Source organism: Aquarana catesbeiana, linkage group LG06, assembly GCF_042186555.1.
Source record: "Aquarana catesbeiana isolate 2022-GZ linkage group LG06, ASM4218655v1, whole genome shotgun sequence".
In the NCBI taxonomy this organism is placed as follows: Eukaryota; Metazoa; Chordata; class Amphibia; order Anura; family Ranidae; genus Aquarana; species Aquarana catesbeiana.
Genome location: NC_133329.1, coordinates 3,366,381 through 3,387,140, shown reverse-complemented (window position 1 = coordinate 3,387,140; position 20,760 = coordinate 3,366,381). Strand labels below are relative to the sequence as shown.

The 20,760-nt window shown below is 49.2% G+C and overlaps 1 protein-coding gene and 1 pseudogene across 1 annotated transcript in view; both read left to right on the top strand.

The window, feature by feature from the left end:
• The first annotated feature begins 1,000 nt into the window (after positions 1–1,000).
• The window catches only part of LOC141148139 (uncharacterized), a 77,046-nt gene continuing 57,286 nt past the window's right edge, over positions 1,001–20,760 (top strand). The window contains exon 1 of the mRNA XM_073635323.1: positions 1,001–1,156. Coding sequence (XP_073491424.1) covers positions 1,078–1,156 — 79 coding nt within the window. The 5' untranslated portion in view covers positions 1,001–1,077. The remainder of the gene's footprint in view (positions 1,157–20,760) is intronic.
• On the top strand, positions 10,309–11,456 carry LOC141147472 (taste receptor type 2 member 9-like; annotated as a pseudogene).

Below are 20,760 nucleotides of genomic sequence, written 5' to 3'. Positions count from 1 at the left end.
GTCAGTAGAGCAGAGGACGGTGTCAATAAAGCAGTGGATGGTGTCAGTAGAGCAGAGGACGGTGTCAGTAGAGCAGAGGACGGTGTCAGTAGAGCAGTGGATGGTGTCAGTAGAGCAGAGGACGGTGTCAGTAGGGCAGTGGACGGTGTCAGTAGAGCAGTGGACGGTGTCAGTAGGGCAGTGAACGGTGTCAGTAGAGCAGTGGACGGTGTCGGTAGAGCAGTGGACGGTGTCAGTAGAGCAGTGGACGGTGTCAGTAGAGCAGTGGACGGTGTCAGTAGGGCAGTGGACGGTGTCAGTAGAGCAGTGGACGGTGTCAGTAGAGCAGTGGACGGTGTCAGTAGGGCAGTGGACGGTGTCAGTAGAGCAGAGGACGGAGTCAGTAGAGCAGAGGACGGTGTCAGTAGAGCGGTGGACGGTGTCAGTAGAGCGGTGGACGGTGTCAGTAGGGCAGTGGATGGTGTCAGTAGAGCAGTGGACGGTGTCAGTAGAGCAGAGGACGGAGTCAGTAGAGCAGAGGACGGTGTCAGTAGGGCAGTGGATGGTGTCAGTAGAGCAGTGGACGGTGTCAGTAGAGCAGAGGACGGTGTCAGTAGAGCAGTGGACGGTGTCAGTAGAGCAGTGGACGGAGTCAGTAGGGCAGTGGATGGTGTCAGTAGAGCAGAGGACGGTGTCAGTAGAGAAGAGGACGGTGTCAGTAGTTTATTTTTACTTATTTTATTTTTATTATTATTTTTTTACAATATTGTTTTAATTTTTTTATTTTTTAAGAGCCCCTTTGGGGGGCTTTGGTGAAATATCAGGGTCCAAACCCCTGATGTCTCACTTTTGAGACAGAAAAAGGGACCGAGGACAAAGATGCCCGAGTCCTTTTCTCTGCATGGGGAAATTGCATAGTTCAGGGTGATTAGGGTGTGTCTAGTCACACCCGGAACACTCCATGTGCACACCTATGCTTGATGAATTTGTACTTCCTACTAAAAGTGATGTATAAAAGGTGAGATGAAGACATTGTATCTCTGGTATCTCAGGTAAGAAAAGATTCTCCTGGAGCCATCACTGCTGGCTGCAACCACCATGTCTAAGACCCTCGTAATCTTGCTGATTTTATCCAGCACATTGGTGGTGACCTCCACAGCTGACCAAGGGCTGAAAGGTATGTAATCTGTACAATATTTAAAACAAGTAAACCTAAAACTCTTCTAATGCAGTGCTGCATTTTGTGACGTCTCCTAATAATTATAACTCTGTCCCTAAGATCCTAGGCCCAGGCTGTGTTCCTTGGATCCTAGGCCCAGGCCGTGTCCCTTGGATCCTAGGCTCAGGCCGTGTCCCTTGGATCCTAGGCCCAGGCTGTGTCCCTTGGATCCTAGGCCCAGGCTGTGTCCCTTGGATCCTAGGCTCAGGCTGTGTCCCTTGGATCCTAGGCCCAGGCTGTGTCTCTTGGATCCTAGGCCCAGGCTGTGTCTCTTAGATCCTAGGCCCAGGTTGTGTCCCTTGGATCCTAGGGCCAGGCTGTGTCTCTTTGATCCTAGGCCCAGGCTGTGTCCCCTTGGATCCTAGGCCCAGGATGTGTCCCTTGGATCCTAGGCCTAGGTTGTGTCCCTTGGATCCTAGGCCCAGGCTGTGTCCCTTGGATCCTAGGGCCAGGCTGTGTCTCTTTGATCCTAGGCCCAGGCTGTGTCCCCTTGGATCCTAGGCCCAGGATGTGTCCCTTGGATCCTAGGCCTAGGCTGTGTGCCTTGGATCCTAGGCCCAGGCTGTGTGCCTTGGATCCTAGGCCCAGGCTGTGTCCCGTGCATCCTAGGTCCAGGCTGTGTCCCTTGGATCCCAGGCCCAGGCTGTGTCCCTTGGATCCCAGGCCCAGGTTGTGTCCCTTGGATCCCAGGCCCAGGCTGTGTTTCTTGGATCCTAGGCCCAGGTTGTTTCCCTTGGATCCTAGGCCCAGGTTGTTTCCCTTGGATCCTAGGCCCAGGCTGTGTCCCTTGGATCCTAGGCCCAGGCTGTGTCCCTTGGATCCTAGGCCCAGGCTGTGTCCCTTGGATCCTAGGCCCAGGCTGTGTCTCTTGGATCCTAGGCCCAGGCTGTGTGCCTTGGATCCTAGGCTCAGGATGTGTCCCTTGGATCCTAGGCCCAGGCTGTGTCTCTTGGATCCTAGGCCCAGGCTGTGTCCCTTGGATCCTAGGCCCAGGTTGTTTCCCTTGGATCCTAGGCCCAGGCTGTGTCCCTTGGATCCTAAGCCCAGGCTGTTTCCCTTGGATCTTAGGCCTAGGCTGTTTCCCTTGGATCCTAGGCCCAGGCTTTGTCCCTTGGATCCTAGGCCCAGTCTTTGTCTCTTGGATCCTAGGCCCAGGCTCTGTCCCTTGGATCCTAGGCCCAGGCTGTGTCCCTTGGATCCTAGGCCCAGGCTGTGTCCCTTGGATCCTAGACCCAGGCTGTGTCCCTTGGATCCTAGGCCCAGGCTGTGTCCCTTGGATCCTAGGCCCAGGCTCTGTCTCTTGGATCCTAGGCCCAGGCTCTGTCCCTTGGATCCTAGGCCCAGGCTCTGTCCCTTGGATCCTAGGCCCAGGCTGTGTCCCTTGGATCCTAGACCCAGGCTGTGTCCCTTGGATCCTAGGCCCAGGCTGTGTCCCTTGGATCCTAGGCCCAGGCTCTGTCTCTTGGATCCTAGGCCCAGGCTCTGTCCCTTGGATCCTAGGCCCAGGCTCTGTCCCTTGGATCCTAGGCCCAGGCTCTGTCCCTTGGATCCTAGGCCCAGGCTGTGTCCCTTGGATCCTAGGCCCAGGTTGTGTCCCTTGGATCCTAGGCCCAGGCTGTGTCCCTTGGATCCTAGGCCCAGGCTGTGTCCCTTGGATCCTAGGCCCAGGCTGTGTCCCTTGGATCATAGGGCCAAACTGTTTCCCTTGGATCCTAGGCCCAGACTGTGTCTCTTGGATCCTAGGCCCAGGCTGTGTCTCTTGGATCCTAGGCCCAGGCTGTGTCCCTTGGATCATAGGGCCAAACTGTTTCCCTTGGATCCTAGGCCCAGACTGTGTCTCTTGGATCCTAGGCCCAGGCTGTGTCTCTTGGATCCTAGGCCCAGGCTGTTTCCCTTGGATCCTAGGCCCAGGCTGTGTCTCTTGGATCCTAGGCCCAGGCTGTGTCTCTTGGATCCTAGGCCCAGGCTGTTTCCCTTGGATCCTAGCCCAGGCTGTGTCCCTTAGATCCTAGGCCCAGGCTGTGTCTCTTGGATCCTAGGCCTAGGCTGTGTCTCTTGGATCCTAGGCCCAGGCTGTGTCCCTTGGATCCTAGGCCCAGGCTGTGTCTCTTTGATCCTAGGCCCAGGCTGTGTCCCTTGGATCCTAGGCCCAGGCTGTGCATGGGGCCTCAGCTTTTAACTAGGGATAAGTGCACTGGATTTGATTAGACTGTTAGCAAAGTTTCACCAAATTGGTATTTCTTTTTGGTCAAGAACAGTTCTAGGAGAGGTGAAAAAGCTTTCCTAAACCCTACATAGTTACATAGTAGGTAAGGCTGAAGACAATAGTCCATCCAGTTCAACCTGTGTAGGTGTACGCGTGTCAATGTCTACAATTATTTCCCATATGTTTCATTCTTTAAGATGCACATCCAAGAGGCTTTTTAAGATATCCATACTCCCACCACCAATTGTGGAAGGGAATTCCACATCCTCATCGCCCTGACAATGAAAACCCCCCTTCGCATTTTAAGGTTAAACTGCTTCTCCTCCAATCTCATTGTGTGGCCCCCGTGTCCTCTCACACTTCCTTAGACTGAATGGTTTTTTTCCTATGCTGGGATCCCCATTGAGATATTTGTAAATCGTTATCATATCTCCCCTCAAGCGTCTCTTCTCCAGCGAGAATAAATGTAGCGCTTGTAGTCGTTCCTCGTAATTGAGATCCTCCAGTCCTCTTATTAATTTAGTTGCCCTTCTCTGGACTCTCTCCATCTCCAGCCAATCCCTTCTGAGGACTGGTGACCAGAACTGGACGGAGTACTCCAGGTGTGGCCGACCAGAGTTTTATATAGTGATAGAATTTTATCTCTGGAGTATATCCCCTTTTTTTTATGCATGCCAATCTTCTCCTGGCTTTGGTAGCTGCAGCTTGACATCGCATGCTATTGCTCATTCTGTCATCTACTGGGACCCCCAGATCCTTCTCCATCCTTCATTCCCCCAGAGGTTCTCCCCCTAGTGCAGGGTTTCTCTTGGGTTCCTCTAGAGGTTGCTAGGGGTTCCCTGAGCAATGGTCAATTTCTGCCTCTCAGGTAAGTTCTCAAGGACACCATTGATCTTTTTAGTTATCTGTAAAGAGGTAATTCTTCCCAATAACTACAAGTGTAAGAAGCATTCTTCTCATGGACCATCACACTAATGAATGATGAGTTGTAGATTTTTCATTTTTAGCAGGGGTTCCCCAAGACCGGAAAATTATTTCCAGGGTTCCTCTGTGTTGAAAAGGTTGAGAAAGGCTGCCCTAGTGAGTAGTTTGTATTTATGTTTTTTGCCCCCAAATGCATTACTTTACATTTCTCCACATTAAACCTCATTTGCCATGTAGTTGCCCATCCCATTATTTTGTTTGGGTCTTTCTGTAAAATCTCCATTTCCTGATGTGGAGTTATTGCCCTGCTTATTTTTGTGCCGTCCGCAAACGCTGAGATTGAGCTGTTTATCCCGTCCTCTATATCATTTATGAATAAAATTAAACAGAATTAGTCCTAAGACAGAACCCTGGGGGACCCCACTTACCACACCGGACCAGTCTGAGTACACGTTATTTATCACCACCCTTTGGACACGCCCCTGTAACCCGTTTTTTTACACCTTATGGTCGACGCCTGCAGACCTCAGCTTGTATATGAAGCGCTTATGGGGGACTGTATCGAATGCCTTTGCAAAATCCAGGTACACCTAATCCACTGGCCTTCCCCTGTCTAGATGGCAGCTCACTTTCTCGTAGAATGCTAACAGGTTGGTTTGGCAAGAACGACCTTTCGTAAGCCCATTCTGATTACTATTAATGGTACTTTTTTCTTCAGTACATTTTTGGATATAGACCCTTATCATCCCTTCCAATAATTTACCCACTATTGATGTTAGGCTGACCGGCCTGTAGTTCCCAGGAATATGTCTTTGCCTTTTGAATATTGGTACCACATTGGCTTTTCTCCAATCAGCTGGTACCATTCCAGTGAAACAAAAATACGAAACACTGCGCTAACCACTGAAAGAAAGGAGCAGCTACATACAGTGTGACAAGCAACCTATGCAAAAGGGAAAAAAATGTAGCGCATACTAAACATATTGAAAAATTATGTTAATAATAACAAAATAAGTCCATGTGAATAAGTCCTTGAAACCTAATAAAATATAATCAAATTGAAGACCACCAAAACCATATATAAACACAATTAACAAAGTGATGGAGTGTTCACTGTGAATGAATACAAGCACGATCACTCAGGGACGGTGGGTATCCAAGGGCTGGCAAGGGTGAAGTGGATCGATGGGTAAGAACACCGTCACAAAGGTCTACATTAATAGATGAATGATAAATGGATACTCTTACCGGATCCGGTGGACTCCCTTGTCAGCGACATGGAGTCTTAAAGGAAATGTGCCCAGCAGGGCAGGTGGAGGAATATCCAGGCAGTTGAAAGCTTCCGACGTGGATTCCACAGGACCTCCAAGGATATTCAAGGTAGATCGTCACCACTGGAACTCAAGATGGAAATCCTGGAGGTAAGTGTACCCCATATGGCAAAGGCTGGACATTATCTTCCATCAAAGCAATATTACTTTGTTAATTGTGTTTATATATGGTTTTGGTGGTCTTCATCTTGATTATATTTTATAAGATTTCAAGGACTTATTCACATGGACTTATTTTGTTATTATTAACAGAATTTTTCAATATGTTTAGTATGCGCTACATTTTTTTCCCTTCTGGTACCATTCCAGTCAGTATGCTCTCCACCAAGATTAGGAACAATGGTCTGGTTATAGCCTGACTAAGTTCTCTGAGGACTCTCGGGTGTAAGGTCCTGGTGATTTATTTGTATTAAGTTTATCTGGTCTTTCCTTGACTCCGGCGTCTGTTAGCTACGAGGGTTGGCCCTGTGTTGTGTCACTAACAGTACAGTCGTGGTTGGTATACCCCTCCTTTTCAGTAAAAACTGAGGAGAAGAAGGCATTTAGTACAGTTGTCTTCTCTGTGTCATCTGTAACCATCCTCCCATCCTCGTCTTTTATGTGTGCAATGTGCTCTGATCTTACCTTTTTATTGTTAACCACTTCCCACCCGCGCTATAGCCGAATGACGGCTACAGCCTGGGCCTTAATTGCCGGGAGGGCGTCAATGGATGTCCTCCCGTGCACGAGCTGCTCTGCGGGGTGCGTGTGTAGCTTTCTGTGATTACCGAGTCAATGAGACTCGGCTGATCACTGATCGGTGTAAGGGGCCAATCCTGGCCCCTTACCACATGATCAGCTGTCAGCCAATGACAGCTGATCACATAATGTAAACAAAAGATCGGTAATCAGCTTTTTTTCTGCTCATGCTGATAGTGTGAGCAAAAAAAAAGTCAATCACCGGCTTCTGTCAAAGGGACAACGGTCCCGAACAGTGAGAGCCACCTCCGCCTCATCTGTGCCCACCAGTGCCACCTGCCAGTGCATATCAGTACCCACCAGTGCCACCTACTAGTGCCCACCAGTGCCATCTGCCAGTGCATATCAGTACCCACAAGTGCCACCTACTAGTGCCCACCAGTGCCACCTATCAATGCCCACCAGTGCTACCAATCAGTGTTCATCAGTGCCTCATCAGGCACTGATTGTCGCACTACACTCACACAGATTCTCAATGTGATTTAGGTCTGGACTGTGACTGGGCCATTCTAACACATGAATATGCTTTGATCTAAAACATTCCATTGTAGATCTGGCTGGATGTTTCGGGTCGTTGTCCTGCTGGAAGGTGAACCTCTGCCCCAGTCTCAAGTCTTTTGTAGACTAATAGGTTTTCTTCTAAGATTGTCCTGTATTTGTCTCCATCCATCTTCCCATCAACTCTGACCAGCTTCCCTGTCCCTGCTGAAGAAAACCATCCCCACCACATGATGCTGCCACTACCATGTTTCACGGTGGGGATGGTGTGTTCAGGGTGATGTGCAGTGTTAGTTTTCCCCACACATAGAGTTTTACTTTTAGGCCATAAAGATGAATTTTGGTCTCATCTGACCAGATCACCTCCTTCCACATGTTTGCTGTGTCCTCCACATGGCTTCTCACAAACTACAAACAGGACTTCTTATGACTTTCTTTCTCCAATGTCTTTCTTCTTGTCACTCTTCCATAAAGGGCAGATTTGTGGAGAACACGACTAATAGTTGTCCTGTGGACAGATTCTCCCACCTGAGCTGTGGATCTCTGCAGCTCCTCCAGAGTTACCATGGACCTCTTGGCTCTTCTCTGATGAATGCTCTCCTTGCCCGGCCGGTCAGTTTAGGTGGACGGCCATGTCTTGGTAGGTTTGCAGTTGTGCCATACTCTTTCCATTTTCTGATGATGGATTGAACAGAGCTCCGTGAGATGTTCAAAGCTTGGGAGATTTTTTTTATAACCTAACCCTGCTTTATACTTCTCCACAACTTTATCCCTGACCTGTCTGGTGTGTTTCTTGGCCTTCATGATGCTGTTTGTTCACTAAGGTTCTCTAACAAACCTCTGAGGGCATCACTGAACAGCTGTATTTATACTGAGATTAAATGACACACAGGTGGACTCTATTTACTAATTAGGTGACTTCTGAAGGCAATTGGTTCCACTAGATTTGAGTTATGGGCATCAGAGTAAAGGGGGCTGAATACAAATCCCCCCCACACTTTTCACATGTTAATTTGTATCTTTTATAATTTTCCTTCCACTTCACAGCCTACGCGTTTCGGACGTTAGTCCTTAGTCATGGCTAATGACTTAGCCATGACTAAGGACTAACGTCCGAAACACGTAGGTGGTTTTACAGCTCTGTACATGTATTAAATAAAGGAATACTATTTTGGATGTCATCCTGAGTGCCGACCATCCCTTTCCTTATTCTGGTACGTTGGAGGTGTCAGCAGCCTCAAGGTCTGCGCACCGGGCAGAGCTTTATGTGGGAAGCTTGCAGCACCTATACACTTGTTTTCCATAAAAAGAAAAGGCTTAATCTTCATGAAGAGGCATGTCCTGTCCCATTTTGTCTGGGGCCCATAGATGTTGATCAGGCTCAGATCCTGTCCCCCCCCATGGAGACGTCTAAGACCATGCATCTCCAAATTTCTACCGCAATAATCTGCTGACAGGTTACCATGCCGGAAAAAAGTATCACAACTCCAGTGTAAGGTTTGGCCGCAAGAGACCAGAAGAAGGGGCCGCGGCTCCACTCCTTCTTCGCCAGATGAATATCGGCCAAACTAGACAACAGGGTCTCGTGCAAAAACAAAACATCAGCATCAAACCTGCTTGTGCTTGGGTGCAGCATGGTGGGACGGCAGTAACTACACAGAGCCCAGATGCAAGAAACAGGAATTGTGTTGAAGGCAAAGTTCAGTGAAACAACAGCCCAACGAGAAGGCACCTGACTGGGAACACCCAACAGCAAAGTGGAGTGGAGCGGGTCTCAGATGTTCCATCAGCGTCTGTTTCAGAGGGCAGAATGGGGTTTGGCCAGTATGTGCCCAAATGGAAAGCTTCCGAGAAGTATGGCGTGTCGTTAGCCTGTCCCTACTCATCTGGAACCTTTACCTACCGCTATTCACTTTCCCTGTCAAGCAGGAGACCTGACCCTACACTGTCCACTCGTAAAATTGCATGCCAAATCAGGGAGCCAGGGTCTTAACCACTTACGGACCGCTGCACGCCGATTTACGTCCTAACTTTGAAGAGGAATATCGTTGTTATGGCAGCAGCTAGCTGCCATAACCCCCGGTATCCTCTTCTTCGGCCGGCGGTCCGCTTTCCAATAATGGTAGTCACTGTGGCGGATTCGCAGCGAGATCACTTTTATCGGCGGCGGGAGAGGGGCCCCCCCTCCCATCGCGCTCCGGTGCCCGGTGCCTGGAGACGGTGCAGAGGCGATCGGATGTTGTCCCTTGCTGGGTATGGAGACGAGTGAGGGGAAGATGGCCGCCACCCGTCGCCATACCATTGCAGGGGGGAAGCGACGTCAACACGTCACTTCCGCCCAAAGCTCTTAAAGGGACATTTTTTTCTTAATTTTTTTTTTTAATGACAATTTTTTTTATTGCATTTTTGTGTAAATATGAGATGTGAAGTCTTTTTGACCCCCCAGATATCATATTTAAGAGGACCTGTCATGGTTTTTTTTCTATTACAAGGGATGTTTACATTCCTTGTAATAGGAATAGAATAAAAGTGACACAATTTTTTTTAAAAAAAACAACAGTGTAAAAATAAAAAATAAAAGGTAAAATAAATAAGAAAAACGTGCCCCGTCCCGCCGAGCTCGCGTGCAGAAGCGAACGCATACGTGAGTAGTGCCCGCATATGAAAACGGTGTTCAAACCACACATGTGAGGTATCGCCGCGATCGGTAGAGCGAGAGCAATAATTCTAGCCCTAGACCTCCTCTGTAACTTAAAACATGCAACCTGTAGACTTTTTTAAACGTCGCCTTAGGAGATTTTTAAGTGTAAAAGTTTGTCGCCATTCCACGAGCGGGTGCAATTTTGAAGCGTGACACGTTGGGTATCCATTTACTCGGCGTAACATTATCTTTCACAGTATAAAAAAATTGGGCTAACTTTACTGTTGTTTTTATTTTTTAATTCAAAAAAGTGTTATTTTTCCAAAAAAGTGCGCTTGTAAGACGGCTGTGCAAATACGGTGTGACAGAAAAGTATTGCAACGGCCGCCATTTTATTCTCTAGGGTATTAGAAAAAAAAATGTATCATGTTTGGGGGTTCTAAGTCATTTTCTAGCAAAAAGAAAACTGTTTTTAACTTGTAAACAACAAATCTCAAAAGGAGGCTCGGTCCTTGAGTGGTTAAATATGTTAAATAATGTTTCTGATCTTGTAAATTTTCTCGGATTCAGTTTTGCCTTTTTTCAGGTTTTGTCCTACATTTCATCAACAACCAATATCTAGAATCAATTGCAATAATCGATGAGCATTTGCAGAGAGAGATGCCAATACCCCCCCCCCCCTCCATGTCCTGCGATGGAACAATATGAGTATTCCTTAGGCTCTCTATCCTATAGGCAGAAGATCAGATTTCCCGTTGCGTGAGATCTGGTAATGAACATCATGGAGATATTTGCATCCATTCAATCAGTTTTAATGAACGTTCCTCTACCTTTTTCCTCATTCAGCTCAGACACACGGTAGGACAGAGGATGGTGGCTTTTATCTGGGTGGTGGGGCTCATCTGTGCCATTGTTGAGTGTGCGTTGGGGGTCCTCCTAAACATCTACATTATAGGTGTGAATGCTGCTGACAGAAGAAGAGGTCGTCCACTGAGTCTGTGTGATAAGATTTTGGTTCTCATGGCCATCAACAACATCTGCCTGCAGAGCGACATGAACATCTGCACCTTCCTGTTCATCATCTTCCCTGGGATGCTCCAATCTCACAACGTCTACTCCCTTATCTCCGTCTTTCTGATCTTCCAGTTCTACTTCAGTTTTTGGATCACGGCGGCTCTGTGTGTCTACTACTGCCTGAGGATCGTCAGCTTCAAGCTCAGTTTCTTCATTTATCTAAAGACTAACATCACCAATGTTGTGACCAGATTCCTAATAGGGTCTGGAGTTGGGTCCTTTGCCATAAGCCTTGCAAGCATTTGGGAAATTAATTTGAAGCTCACCAGGAATGTCACCTCCAGTTCTTTTATCGTTGGCACCAACATTAATCTTTCTGCCATCACCGGGAATGTCACCTCTGGTCCTTGGATTGTTAACACCGACATGGAGTTGGCTGCCATAACCGGGAACATCACCTCCAGTCCTTGGATGATTGATGCTACCATCCAGCTGAGTAAGACCTATAAATTTCTGACCATTACCTTCGGCTGCTGTTTGCCATTTGTACTGGCTGTCCTCTCCATCATCCTCACTCTGACCTCTCTGTTGGTCCATTACCATAGTATGAAGTACAATCCTTCTGGTTTCAGCGTTCCCAGACTGGACGCTCACATGAGGGCGGCACGGATCATGGTCTATCTCATCGTATTCTACTCCATCTTCTACCTCTCCGAGGTCAGCCTCTTGGCGTCCTCCCTGACTGTTCAATCCACCTCTGACCTGGCGGCACTGTTCTTTGTTCTGATCTATCCCACCGCTCAGTCCACCATTGTGATCCTGGGCAACTCCAAACTTTGCCCAACGATTCTGAAAAGCAGCTGGTCTGGCAAGAAGGTCAAACTTCCCAGTGATGTTGTAACATAAATGTAAAAGTGGTATAGATTTACCAATACCTGGACATAGACGTAGAAGTAGCATTGTAGATAGAATTTATTTCAGTGGTGTTAAAGACACTATATTCTCCTAATTCAGTAGACAGATGGTCCCAAATTGGTATCTGAAATGAAAAGGGCCAACCTGTTGGCCAGGACTGACACTTAGGTGCCAATAAAATGTCCCCATCCTTGTAGATTTAGAGTTGTTACCTCACAAAGCCTCGAAGGAAAGTCCTAGTCAATTCATCTACAAGCCCAGTAGGGGACGAGGCCTGTGCACATGGAGGAAGGTCCCAAGTGTCTACCCACCATTTATTTGTCAAAGATTAGAGGAATCTGTTTTATCTCTCATAAAAAAATTAAAATATTAGTTGCAGAGAGATGAAAATAATTCCATCTGATCGTACACATTTCGGGGTACATGTACATAAAAATTGTATGTGTAGTGTGTAAAGAATCCAGGTGAAATCCCCAAAATAGTTATATGGCACCTGATCACGACAGCCAAGCAGTGATTGGTCTTGTTGTGATCAGACTGACGCACTTGTGTTGGAAATTTTATTTCTGACCCGACCATCAGAGCCATTCATGGCCTATTTAACTTCCTGTCCCTTCAGAACATAGAACCATCCTGTGGGCGTGGAAGGGAACACCTCCCAGGGCTGGTTGGCCAAGGGCTAAAGTCCAGCCCACATTCACATCTTTTGGGCTGGGAAGGGAACATCCCCCAGGGCTGATTGGCTAAGGGCTAAAGGCCCACCCACATTCATATCCTCCAGGCTGGGAAGGGAACACCTCCCAGGGCTGATTAGCTAAGGGCTAAAATCAAGCCCACATCTTTATCCTCTGGACTGGAAAGGGAACATCCCCAGGGCTGGTTGGCCAAGGGCTAAAATCCAGCCCACATCTCTATCCTCCAGGCTGGGAAGGGAACACCCCTCAGGGCTGATTTGTCAAGGACTAAAGTCCAGCCCACATCCATATCCTCCAGGCTGGGAAGGCAACACTCACCTGGGCTGATTTGCCAAGGGCTAAAGTCCAACCCATATCCATATCCTCTGGGCTGGGAAGGGAACCCCCCTCAGGGCTAATTTGTCAAGGACTAAAGTCCAGCCCACATCCATATCCTCTGGACTGGGAAGGGAACACCCACCTGGGCTAATTGGCCAAGGGCTAAAGTAAAGCCCACATTTCTATCCTGTGGACTGGAAAGGGAACATCCCCAGGGCTGGTTGGCCAAGGGCTAAAGCCCAGCCCATATCCATATCCTCCGGGCTGGGAAGGGAACACCCACCTGGGCTAATTGGTCAAGGGCTAAAGTTCAGCCCACATCCATATCCTCCAGGCTGGGAAGGGAACACCCACCTGGGCTAATTGGCCAAGGGCTAAAATCCAGCCTACATCTCTATCCTCCAGGCTGGGAAGGGAACACCCCTCAGGGCTGATTTGTCAAGGACTAAAGTCCAGCCCACATCCATATCCTCCGGGCTTTGAAGGCAACAACCACCTGGGCTGATTTGCCAAGAGCTAAAGTCCAGCCCACATCTATATCCTCTGGACTGGGAAGGGAACACCAATCTGGGCTAATTGACCAAGGGCTAAAGTAAAGCCCACATTTCTATCCTATGGACTGGAAAGGGAACATCCCCAGGACTGGTTGGCCAAGGGCTAAAGTCCAGCCCACATCCATATCCTCCGGTCTGGGAAGGGATCACCCACCTGGGCTAATTGGCCAGGGCTAAAGTCCAGCCCACATCTCTATCATCCAGGCTGGGAAGGAAACACCCTTCAGGGCTGATTTGTCAAGCACTAAAGTCCAGCCCACATCCATATCCTCCGGGCTGGGAAGGGAACACCCACCTGGGCTAATTGGCCAAGGATAAAGTCCAGCCCACATCCATATCTCCATAAATTGTGGAGCATGAAATATTGACAGTACGGTTCACATGGAGCTGGTCTAACATGCTTTTGTCACGGGATAAACACCGGTAAAGTTTTTTTCTGTTTTATTATCCCTTTTATTTTCATAGTGAATAGTCAACTCTGTGTTTGTCCTTTTTGTCTTTTTTGATTTTTTTGTAATTCTTTTTCTCTGTACATGTTTTTACGCACTGCTTAATTTTGGGGTATTAAATAATTAAGTGAATGGGTGTCTTCTGTGTACTGAGCTAGGAAACATATCCCCAGAGTGATTGTTGGATTGTAGTGTCTATGTGTTCAGTCTAAGTTTGTTGCTAATTTGTATCCAATTGCACTGTGTGTTGGCAGATTGCATGCAGACGGTGAACTAACAGATCTACCAGATGGAGATCTGTGTGTGTGTGTGGTGGCCTAGCAGACCAGTCAGAGGACAAATTGCAAGGCGGTGGCAAGCTACCCTTAGGTGTGTTTGGTGTACGGGTGTGAGGACAAAAAAAGGGAAGCAAACATCAAGAAAAAAAAGAGTGGGGTCCCCCCCCCCAAAAAAAGTCACACCAGACCCTTATCCAAGCAGTAAATCCATTTTAATATTAAATGATACATATACCCTCATTGGCCCCTTTATTATTTCCTCATTGATAGTAGCAGGTTGTACCCCCTTTATTAGGCCCACCTTGCTAGTAGTTGGTTGGACCCACTTTATTAGGTCCACCTCGCTAGTATCAGGTTGGACCCCCTTATTAGGTCCCCCTTGCTAGTAGAGGGTTGGACCCCCTTTATTAGGCCCCCCTTGCTAGTATCGGGTTGGACCCCCTTTATTAGGGGGAGGAAAGTGGAGGGGACAGTGATGAGGAAGGTGGTAGGAACAGTGGAGGGAACAGTGGTGAGGATGGTGGTGGGAACAGTGGAGAGGACAGTGGTGAGGACGGTGGTGAGGACTGTGGTGAGGACAGTGGTGGAGACTGTGGTGAGGACGGTGGTGGAGACTGTGGTGAGGACGGTGGTGGAGATGGGTGGGGCCAGCGGTGATGATGGTCGTGGGTACAGTGGAGAGGGTGGCGAGATAGGGGTGGAAATGGGTATGGACAGTGGGTGGGGCAGTGGTGAGGATGGGTGGGAATCTGTAGGAACACCGTACCCACCACTGTCCCCACCCTTTGTGAACCCCCTCCCCACCACCCCCCCTTCACTATCCCTTCCATTGTCCCCATCCATTCCCACCCCCCTTCCCCACCACCACCCACCCTTCTAAATAAACAAAGAAAATAAGGAGACACCCCCTCCCACACCATAACTGGGAAGCAGATCCGGTGCAAAGGTGTCTAAGGCTGTTCATTGGGGAGGGTTACCCCAACAAGGGCTTTTAATCCCTACCCCCATCCCCACCACTGTTCCCATTACATCCTTAATACTGTTCCACTCACTGTCCTTGCCGCTGTCCCCATCACTGTCCCATCCATTCCCACCCCATCCCTACCACTACCATATTCAATATCACCACCATTGCCTCCTTTACTGTCCCCATCAATTCCCACCCCCATCCCCACCACCACCCCTCGAATAGCCCCACCACTGTCCTCACCCATTCCTACCCCCATCCCCACCACCACCCCCTCCAATATCCCCACCACTGTACCCACCCATTTCAACCCCCACTGCCCCCTCCACTGCCACCACCACCGTGCTCACAACTGTCCCAACCTCTGTTTCCACCACTGTCCCACCCATTCCCACCACCATCCCCTTCAATATTCTTACCACTGTCCTCGCCCATCCCCACCACTGCCCTACCCCCATTGTCCCCACCCATTTCCATCCCCATCTCCACCATCGCCTCCTTTACTGTCCTCACCCGTCCCCACCACTAGGGATGAGCCGAACAACCCCCGGTTCGGTTCGCACCAGAACCTGCGAACGGACCGAAAATTCGCACGAACGTTAGAACCCCATTGACATCTATGGGACTCAAATGTTCGAAATCAAAAGTGCTCACTTTAAAGGCTAATTTGCATGGTATTGTCCTAAAAAGGGTTGGGGACCCGGGTCCTACCCCAGGGGACATGTATCAATGCAAAAAAAAACTTTTAAAAACGGCCGTTTTTTCGGGAGCAGTGATTTTAATGATGCTTAAAGTAAAAAAAAAAAAGTGAAATATTCCTTTAAATATCGTACCTGGGGGGTGTCTATAGTATGCCTGTAAAGTGACGCGTGTTTCCCGTGTTTAGAACAGTCCCTGCACCAAATGTCATTTTTAAAGGAAAAAATCTCATTTAAAACTGCTTGCGGGTTTAATGTCATGTCGGGTCCTGGCAATATGGATGAAAATCAGTGAGACAAACGGCATGGGTACCCCCCAGTCCATTACCAGGCCCTTTGGGTCTTGTATGGATATTAAGGGGAACCCCGCACCCAAATTAAAATAAGGAAAGGTGTGGGGCCACCAGGCCCTATATACTCTGAACAGCAGTATACAGGCGGTGCAAACAAGTCAGGGACTGTAGGTTTGTTGTTTTGCTGTCTGTCCTCCTCTTTAGAAGATTTCACCTCACTTTTTGTCCCAATGAAAAATGTTTTTTGAAAATTTGGGTTTTTTTGTGGAACAAGGATTGGAAAGCATCAGTGGAAAGGAGAAATGTTTTTCCCATATTAACTCTTACAGGAGAGAATTTCCCTTCCTAGGGGTAGATTTCATCTCACTTCCTGTTGTCTCCTTCCGTTTGCAAGTAGGAGTCGTTTGTAAGTTAGTTGTTTGAAAGTAGGGGCCTGCCCTATATACTCAGCAGAAATTTGGGCCTTAGGTGTTGCTGTGGCCACAACACTGTAAGCCCTCACAGGGCCCTGCTGTGAAATATTAGATCAAGAATTGTAATTACATGCCCCTGTTGAACAGGAGCTGAAAAATTAGGCCTTAGGCACTGGTGCTGGTGCCACAACACTGCAACCCCTCACAGACACTCTGGTTGGAATGCAGGAACGAGCCCTGCTGCAAAGTATTGCATCAAAAATTGTAATTACACGCCCCTGTTAAACAGGGGCAGAAAAATTGTGCCTTAGGCACTGGTGGTGGCGCCCAGAACCAAAAATGTTCTTACAAGCTATCAGCGTGATGATTGAGGAGGAAGAGGATAATTACTCAGGATAGTCACTCAGCATCAGCATAGGCAGTCTTTGAAGGGATCTGAGATTTCAAAAAAAATTATTCGGTTACATCAGCATCAGGTGCTTGGTAGCTGGTGGTGATCCAAGACTCATTCATTTTTATGAAGGTCAGTCGATCGACCGAGTCAGTGGACAGACGCACCCTGTGATCGGTTACCACGCCTCCAGCAGCACTGAATGTGCGTTCCGAAAGAATGCTGGATGCAGGACAGGCCAGTAGCTCAATTGCATACTGTGCAAGCTCTGGCCAGTGATCCATCCTCAAGACCCAGTAACCCAGAGGATTTTCGGTGGGAAAGGTGTCCAAGTCTGATCTTGCCCCTAGGTATTCCTGCACCATGTAAAACAGACGCTGGCGATGGTTGCTGGAACCGATCATACCTTGGGGCTGCGGACCAAAAAATTGTCTGAACGCATCGGTCAGACGGCCACCTTCTCCACCGCTCCTTCTTTGACTGACCGAAGCCTCAGCAACACGTTGTCCAGAAACAGGAGTTTGTAACCTCCCAGTCTCTGGGAACGCGTTGCACAGACCTTTCTGCAAGGCCTCCCGAAAATGTTTCATCCTCTGCTCCCTCTGCGATGGCAAGATAAGGTCCGCAACCTTACCCTTGTAACGTGGATCAAGGAGGGTTGCCAGCCAGTATTGGTCCTTCTCCTTGATACCACGAATACGAGGATCCTTACGCAGGCTTTGCAGGATCAGGGAGGCCATGCAGCGTAGGTTTGCTGAGGCATTCGGTCCGGAGTCCTCTGGGTCACTAAGGACGACATGGTCCGCAGCCACCTCCTCCCAGCCACATACAAGTCCATGTGTTTCTTGGGATTGATCCCTTAAAGACTGCTGCTGATGCTGAGTGCCAGGCTCCACCTCCATACTGACACAATCTTCCTCCTCCTCCTCCTCCTCGTCCTCTTCCTGTGTGATCGGCGGGCACGCAGGAACACTGTCTGGATAAAGGGGGCCTTGAGAGCTAAGGAAGTCCTCCTCTTCCTGCCTCTGTTCTGCCTCAAGTGCCCTGTCCATTATTCCACGCAGCATGTGCTCCAACAGGTGGACAAGGGGGACAGTGTCACTGATGCATGCACTGTCACAATCTTCCTCCTCCTCGTCCTCTTCCTCCTCAAATGGTGACAGGACAGTGCATGCATCCCTGATCATGGCCCACTGGCGTGGGGAAAAAAAACCAAGCTCCCCTGACCCTGTCCTGGTGCCATAGTCGCACAGGTACTCATTGATGGCCCTCTGCTGCGTGTGCAGCCGCTGCAGCATGGCCAACGTTGAGTTCCACCTGGTGGGCATGTCACAGATTAGGCGGTTCTTGGGCAGGTTAAACTCCTTTTGGAGGTCCGTCAGCCGAGCACTGGCATTATATGACCGGCGGAAATGCACACAGACTTTCCTGGCCTGCCTCAGGACATCCTGTAAGCCCTGGTACCTGCCCAAGAACCTCTGCACCACCAAGTTAAGGACGTGAGCCAAACAGGGCACATGGGCCATTTGTCCCTGTCGGAGGGCAGAGAGGAGGTTGGTGCCATTGTCGCAAACCACCATTCCTGCCTTAAGTTGGCGTGGCGTCAACCACCTCTGAACCTGCCCCTGCAGAGCTGACAGAACCTCTGCCCCAGTGTGGCTCCTGTCCCCCAAGCACACCAGCTCAAGCACCGCATGGCATCTTTTGGCCTGCGTACTTGCGTAGCCCCTTGAACGACTACGGAGCACCGCTGGTTCCGAGGAAAAGGCAATGGAGGAAGAAGAAGAGGAGGGGGTGGAGGAGAGAGGTCTGTCACAATCATTAGCATTTTAGAGGCGTGGTGGCGGAACAACCTCCAACACTACTGCACCTTGTCCTGCATCCTTCCCAGCTGCCAGCAGAGTCACCCAATGAGCCTTGAAACTTAGGTAACGTCCCTGTCCATGCCTGCTGGACCATGAGTCAGCGGTAATATGCACCTTACCGCTGACCGCCCTGTCCAGCGAGGCATGGACATTGCCTTCCACATGCTGGTAGAGAGCCGGAATCGCCTTCCGTGAGAAAAAGTGGCGTTTGGGTACCTGCCACTGAGGAACCGCACATTCCACAAACTCACGGAAGGGGGCAGAGTCTACCAACTGAAAAGGCAGCAGTTGAAGTGCTAGCAATTTTGCCAAGCTAGCATTCAACCGCTGGGCATGTGGATGGCTGGGAGCAAACTTCTTTCGGCGGTGCAGCAGCTGGGGCAGGGAAATTTGCCTGGTACAATCTGACGTCGGTGTACCAAAAGCAGATTGCCCACAAGTACTTGGCTGTGACACACCTAATTCTACACCTTCATTCCTCTCAGTGCAGGTCTCAGAGAGGACTGAAGGTCTAGTGGGGTTGGAAATCTCAGCTGATGAGGAGCAAGGAGAGGTCCTCTTTGTTCTTTGGTGTGGGTCTTTTAGATACGCTTGCCAACGAACTGCATGGCAGGTCAACATATGTCTGGTCAAGCATGTGGTACCCAAGCGGGAGATGTTTTGGCCACGTGAGATACGCTTGAGACATATGTTGCAAATAGCAGTGGTGCGATCTGATGCACTCGTCTCAAAAAAGGCCCACACCAAAGAACTTTTTGAATAACGCGCAGAGACTGCAGCGCCCTGCACATGTGGAGCTTTGGGGTGTGATGCAGTCAATGTGCTGCCCTTAGGCTGGCCCCTGGAGGGCATCCTGCCTCGTTGGTGATGTGCCGCCTCCTCCTCCTCCTCCTCCTCTCTCCTATCAGGCACCCACGTTGAGTCAGTGACCTCATCATCCCCTCCCTCCTCATCACTGGAGCAAACCTGGCAGTATGCTGCAGCAGGGGGAGCATGACTGCCAGATTGCTGTCCTTCTTGGGCACCCCCTCTGTCCGTGCTCATGTTACTGCCTTCATCGAGCTCAGTATCATCATCAGAGCCTTCCAAACGCTGGGCATCCTCCTGCAGCATGTACCCAACACTGTGGTCAAACAGTTCGAGGGACTCCTCAGGAGGACATGGTGGGGCTAGGGAAGGAGTCACTGATGACATTGAGCCGAGGGAAGAGGCCGCTGCTTTGCCAGACAAAGTACCCTGGGCATGGGTGAGAGAGGATGAGGAGGATGAGGACGGCTTGGTCATCCACTCAACCAAGTCTTCCGCATGTTGCGGCTCAACATGGCCAGCTGCCAAAAAAAAGGCCAAGCGTGTCCCATGGCCACGTGCTGATGAGGATGCACCGTCTCCACGACCAGCACTAGACACAGAGCCTGCTTGCCCTCTCTTATTGGCTTGTGACTGTCTGCCTCTCCTTCTTGGCCTTCCAGACATACTAATGGCCTGTAGCTGCACTAAGCTGGGATATATATATATATATGTACTGATACTGCAGCTAGCAAAATCAACTGCCTGCCTGTAGTATGAGAACACCACCAACCTTCTACAGGTAGCTTTAGCTGAACACTGTGAGCAGGACGCACCCCACTAACTTGTAGGTTTAGCTGAACACTGTGAGCAGGACGCACCCCACTAACTTGTAGTTTTAGCTGAACACTGTGAGCAGGACGCACTGCACTAACTGTAAATAGTCTAGCTGCCTGACTGTGGTACTAATAGGATCAAAAGAACACCAGTAATTTTCTTCAGGTAGCTGTATTTACTGTAACAAGACAAGCGTGCCTGTCAGTAAGAAGATAACAGGAACGGATCTAGCTGAACACTGTGAGCAGGACGCACCCCACTAACTTGTAGGTTTAGCTGAACACTGTGAGGTGGACGCACCCCACTAACTTGTAGGTTTAGCAGAACACTGTGAGCAGGACGCACTGCACTAAATGTAAATAGTCTAGAAGATAACAGGAACGGATCTAGCTAAACTGAATACAGTGTATATATATATATGCAACACCTGGGATGCATATATATACACAATACACTTTAAGTGCAGCTAACTGACTGACTGTCCTGCCTAATCTAGCTAACTCAAATGAAATGACACTGTCTCTCTCTCTCTCTATTTCTCAGCACACCGGAACACACTGCACAATGTGGGGCGTGTACTAAATCCCCTGAGCCATAATTGGCCAAAGCCTCCTTGGCTTTGGCCAATTACGGCTCTCTGTTAAGGCGGCGCTGTGATTGGCCAAGCATGCGGGTCATAGTGCATGCTTGGCCAATCATCAGCAAGCAATGCACTGCGATGCCGCAGTGAATTATGGGCCGTGACGCGCCA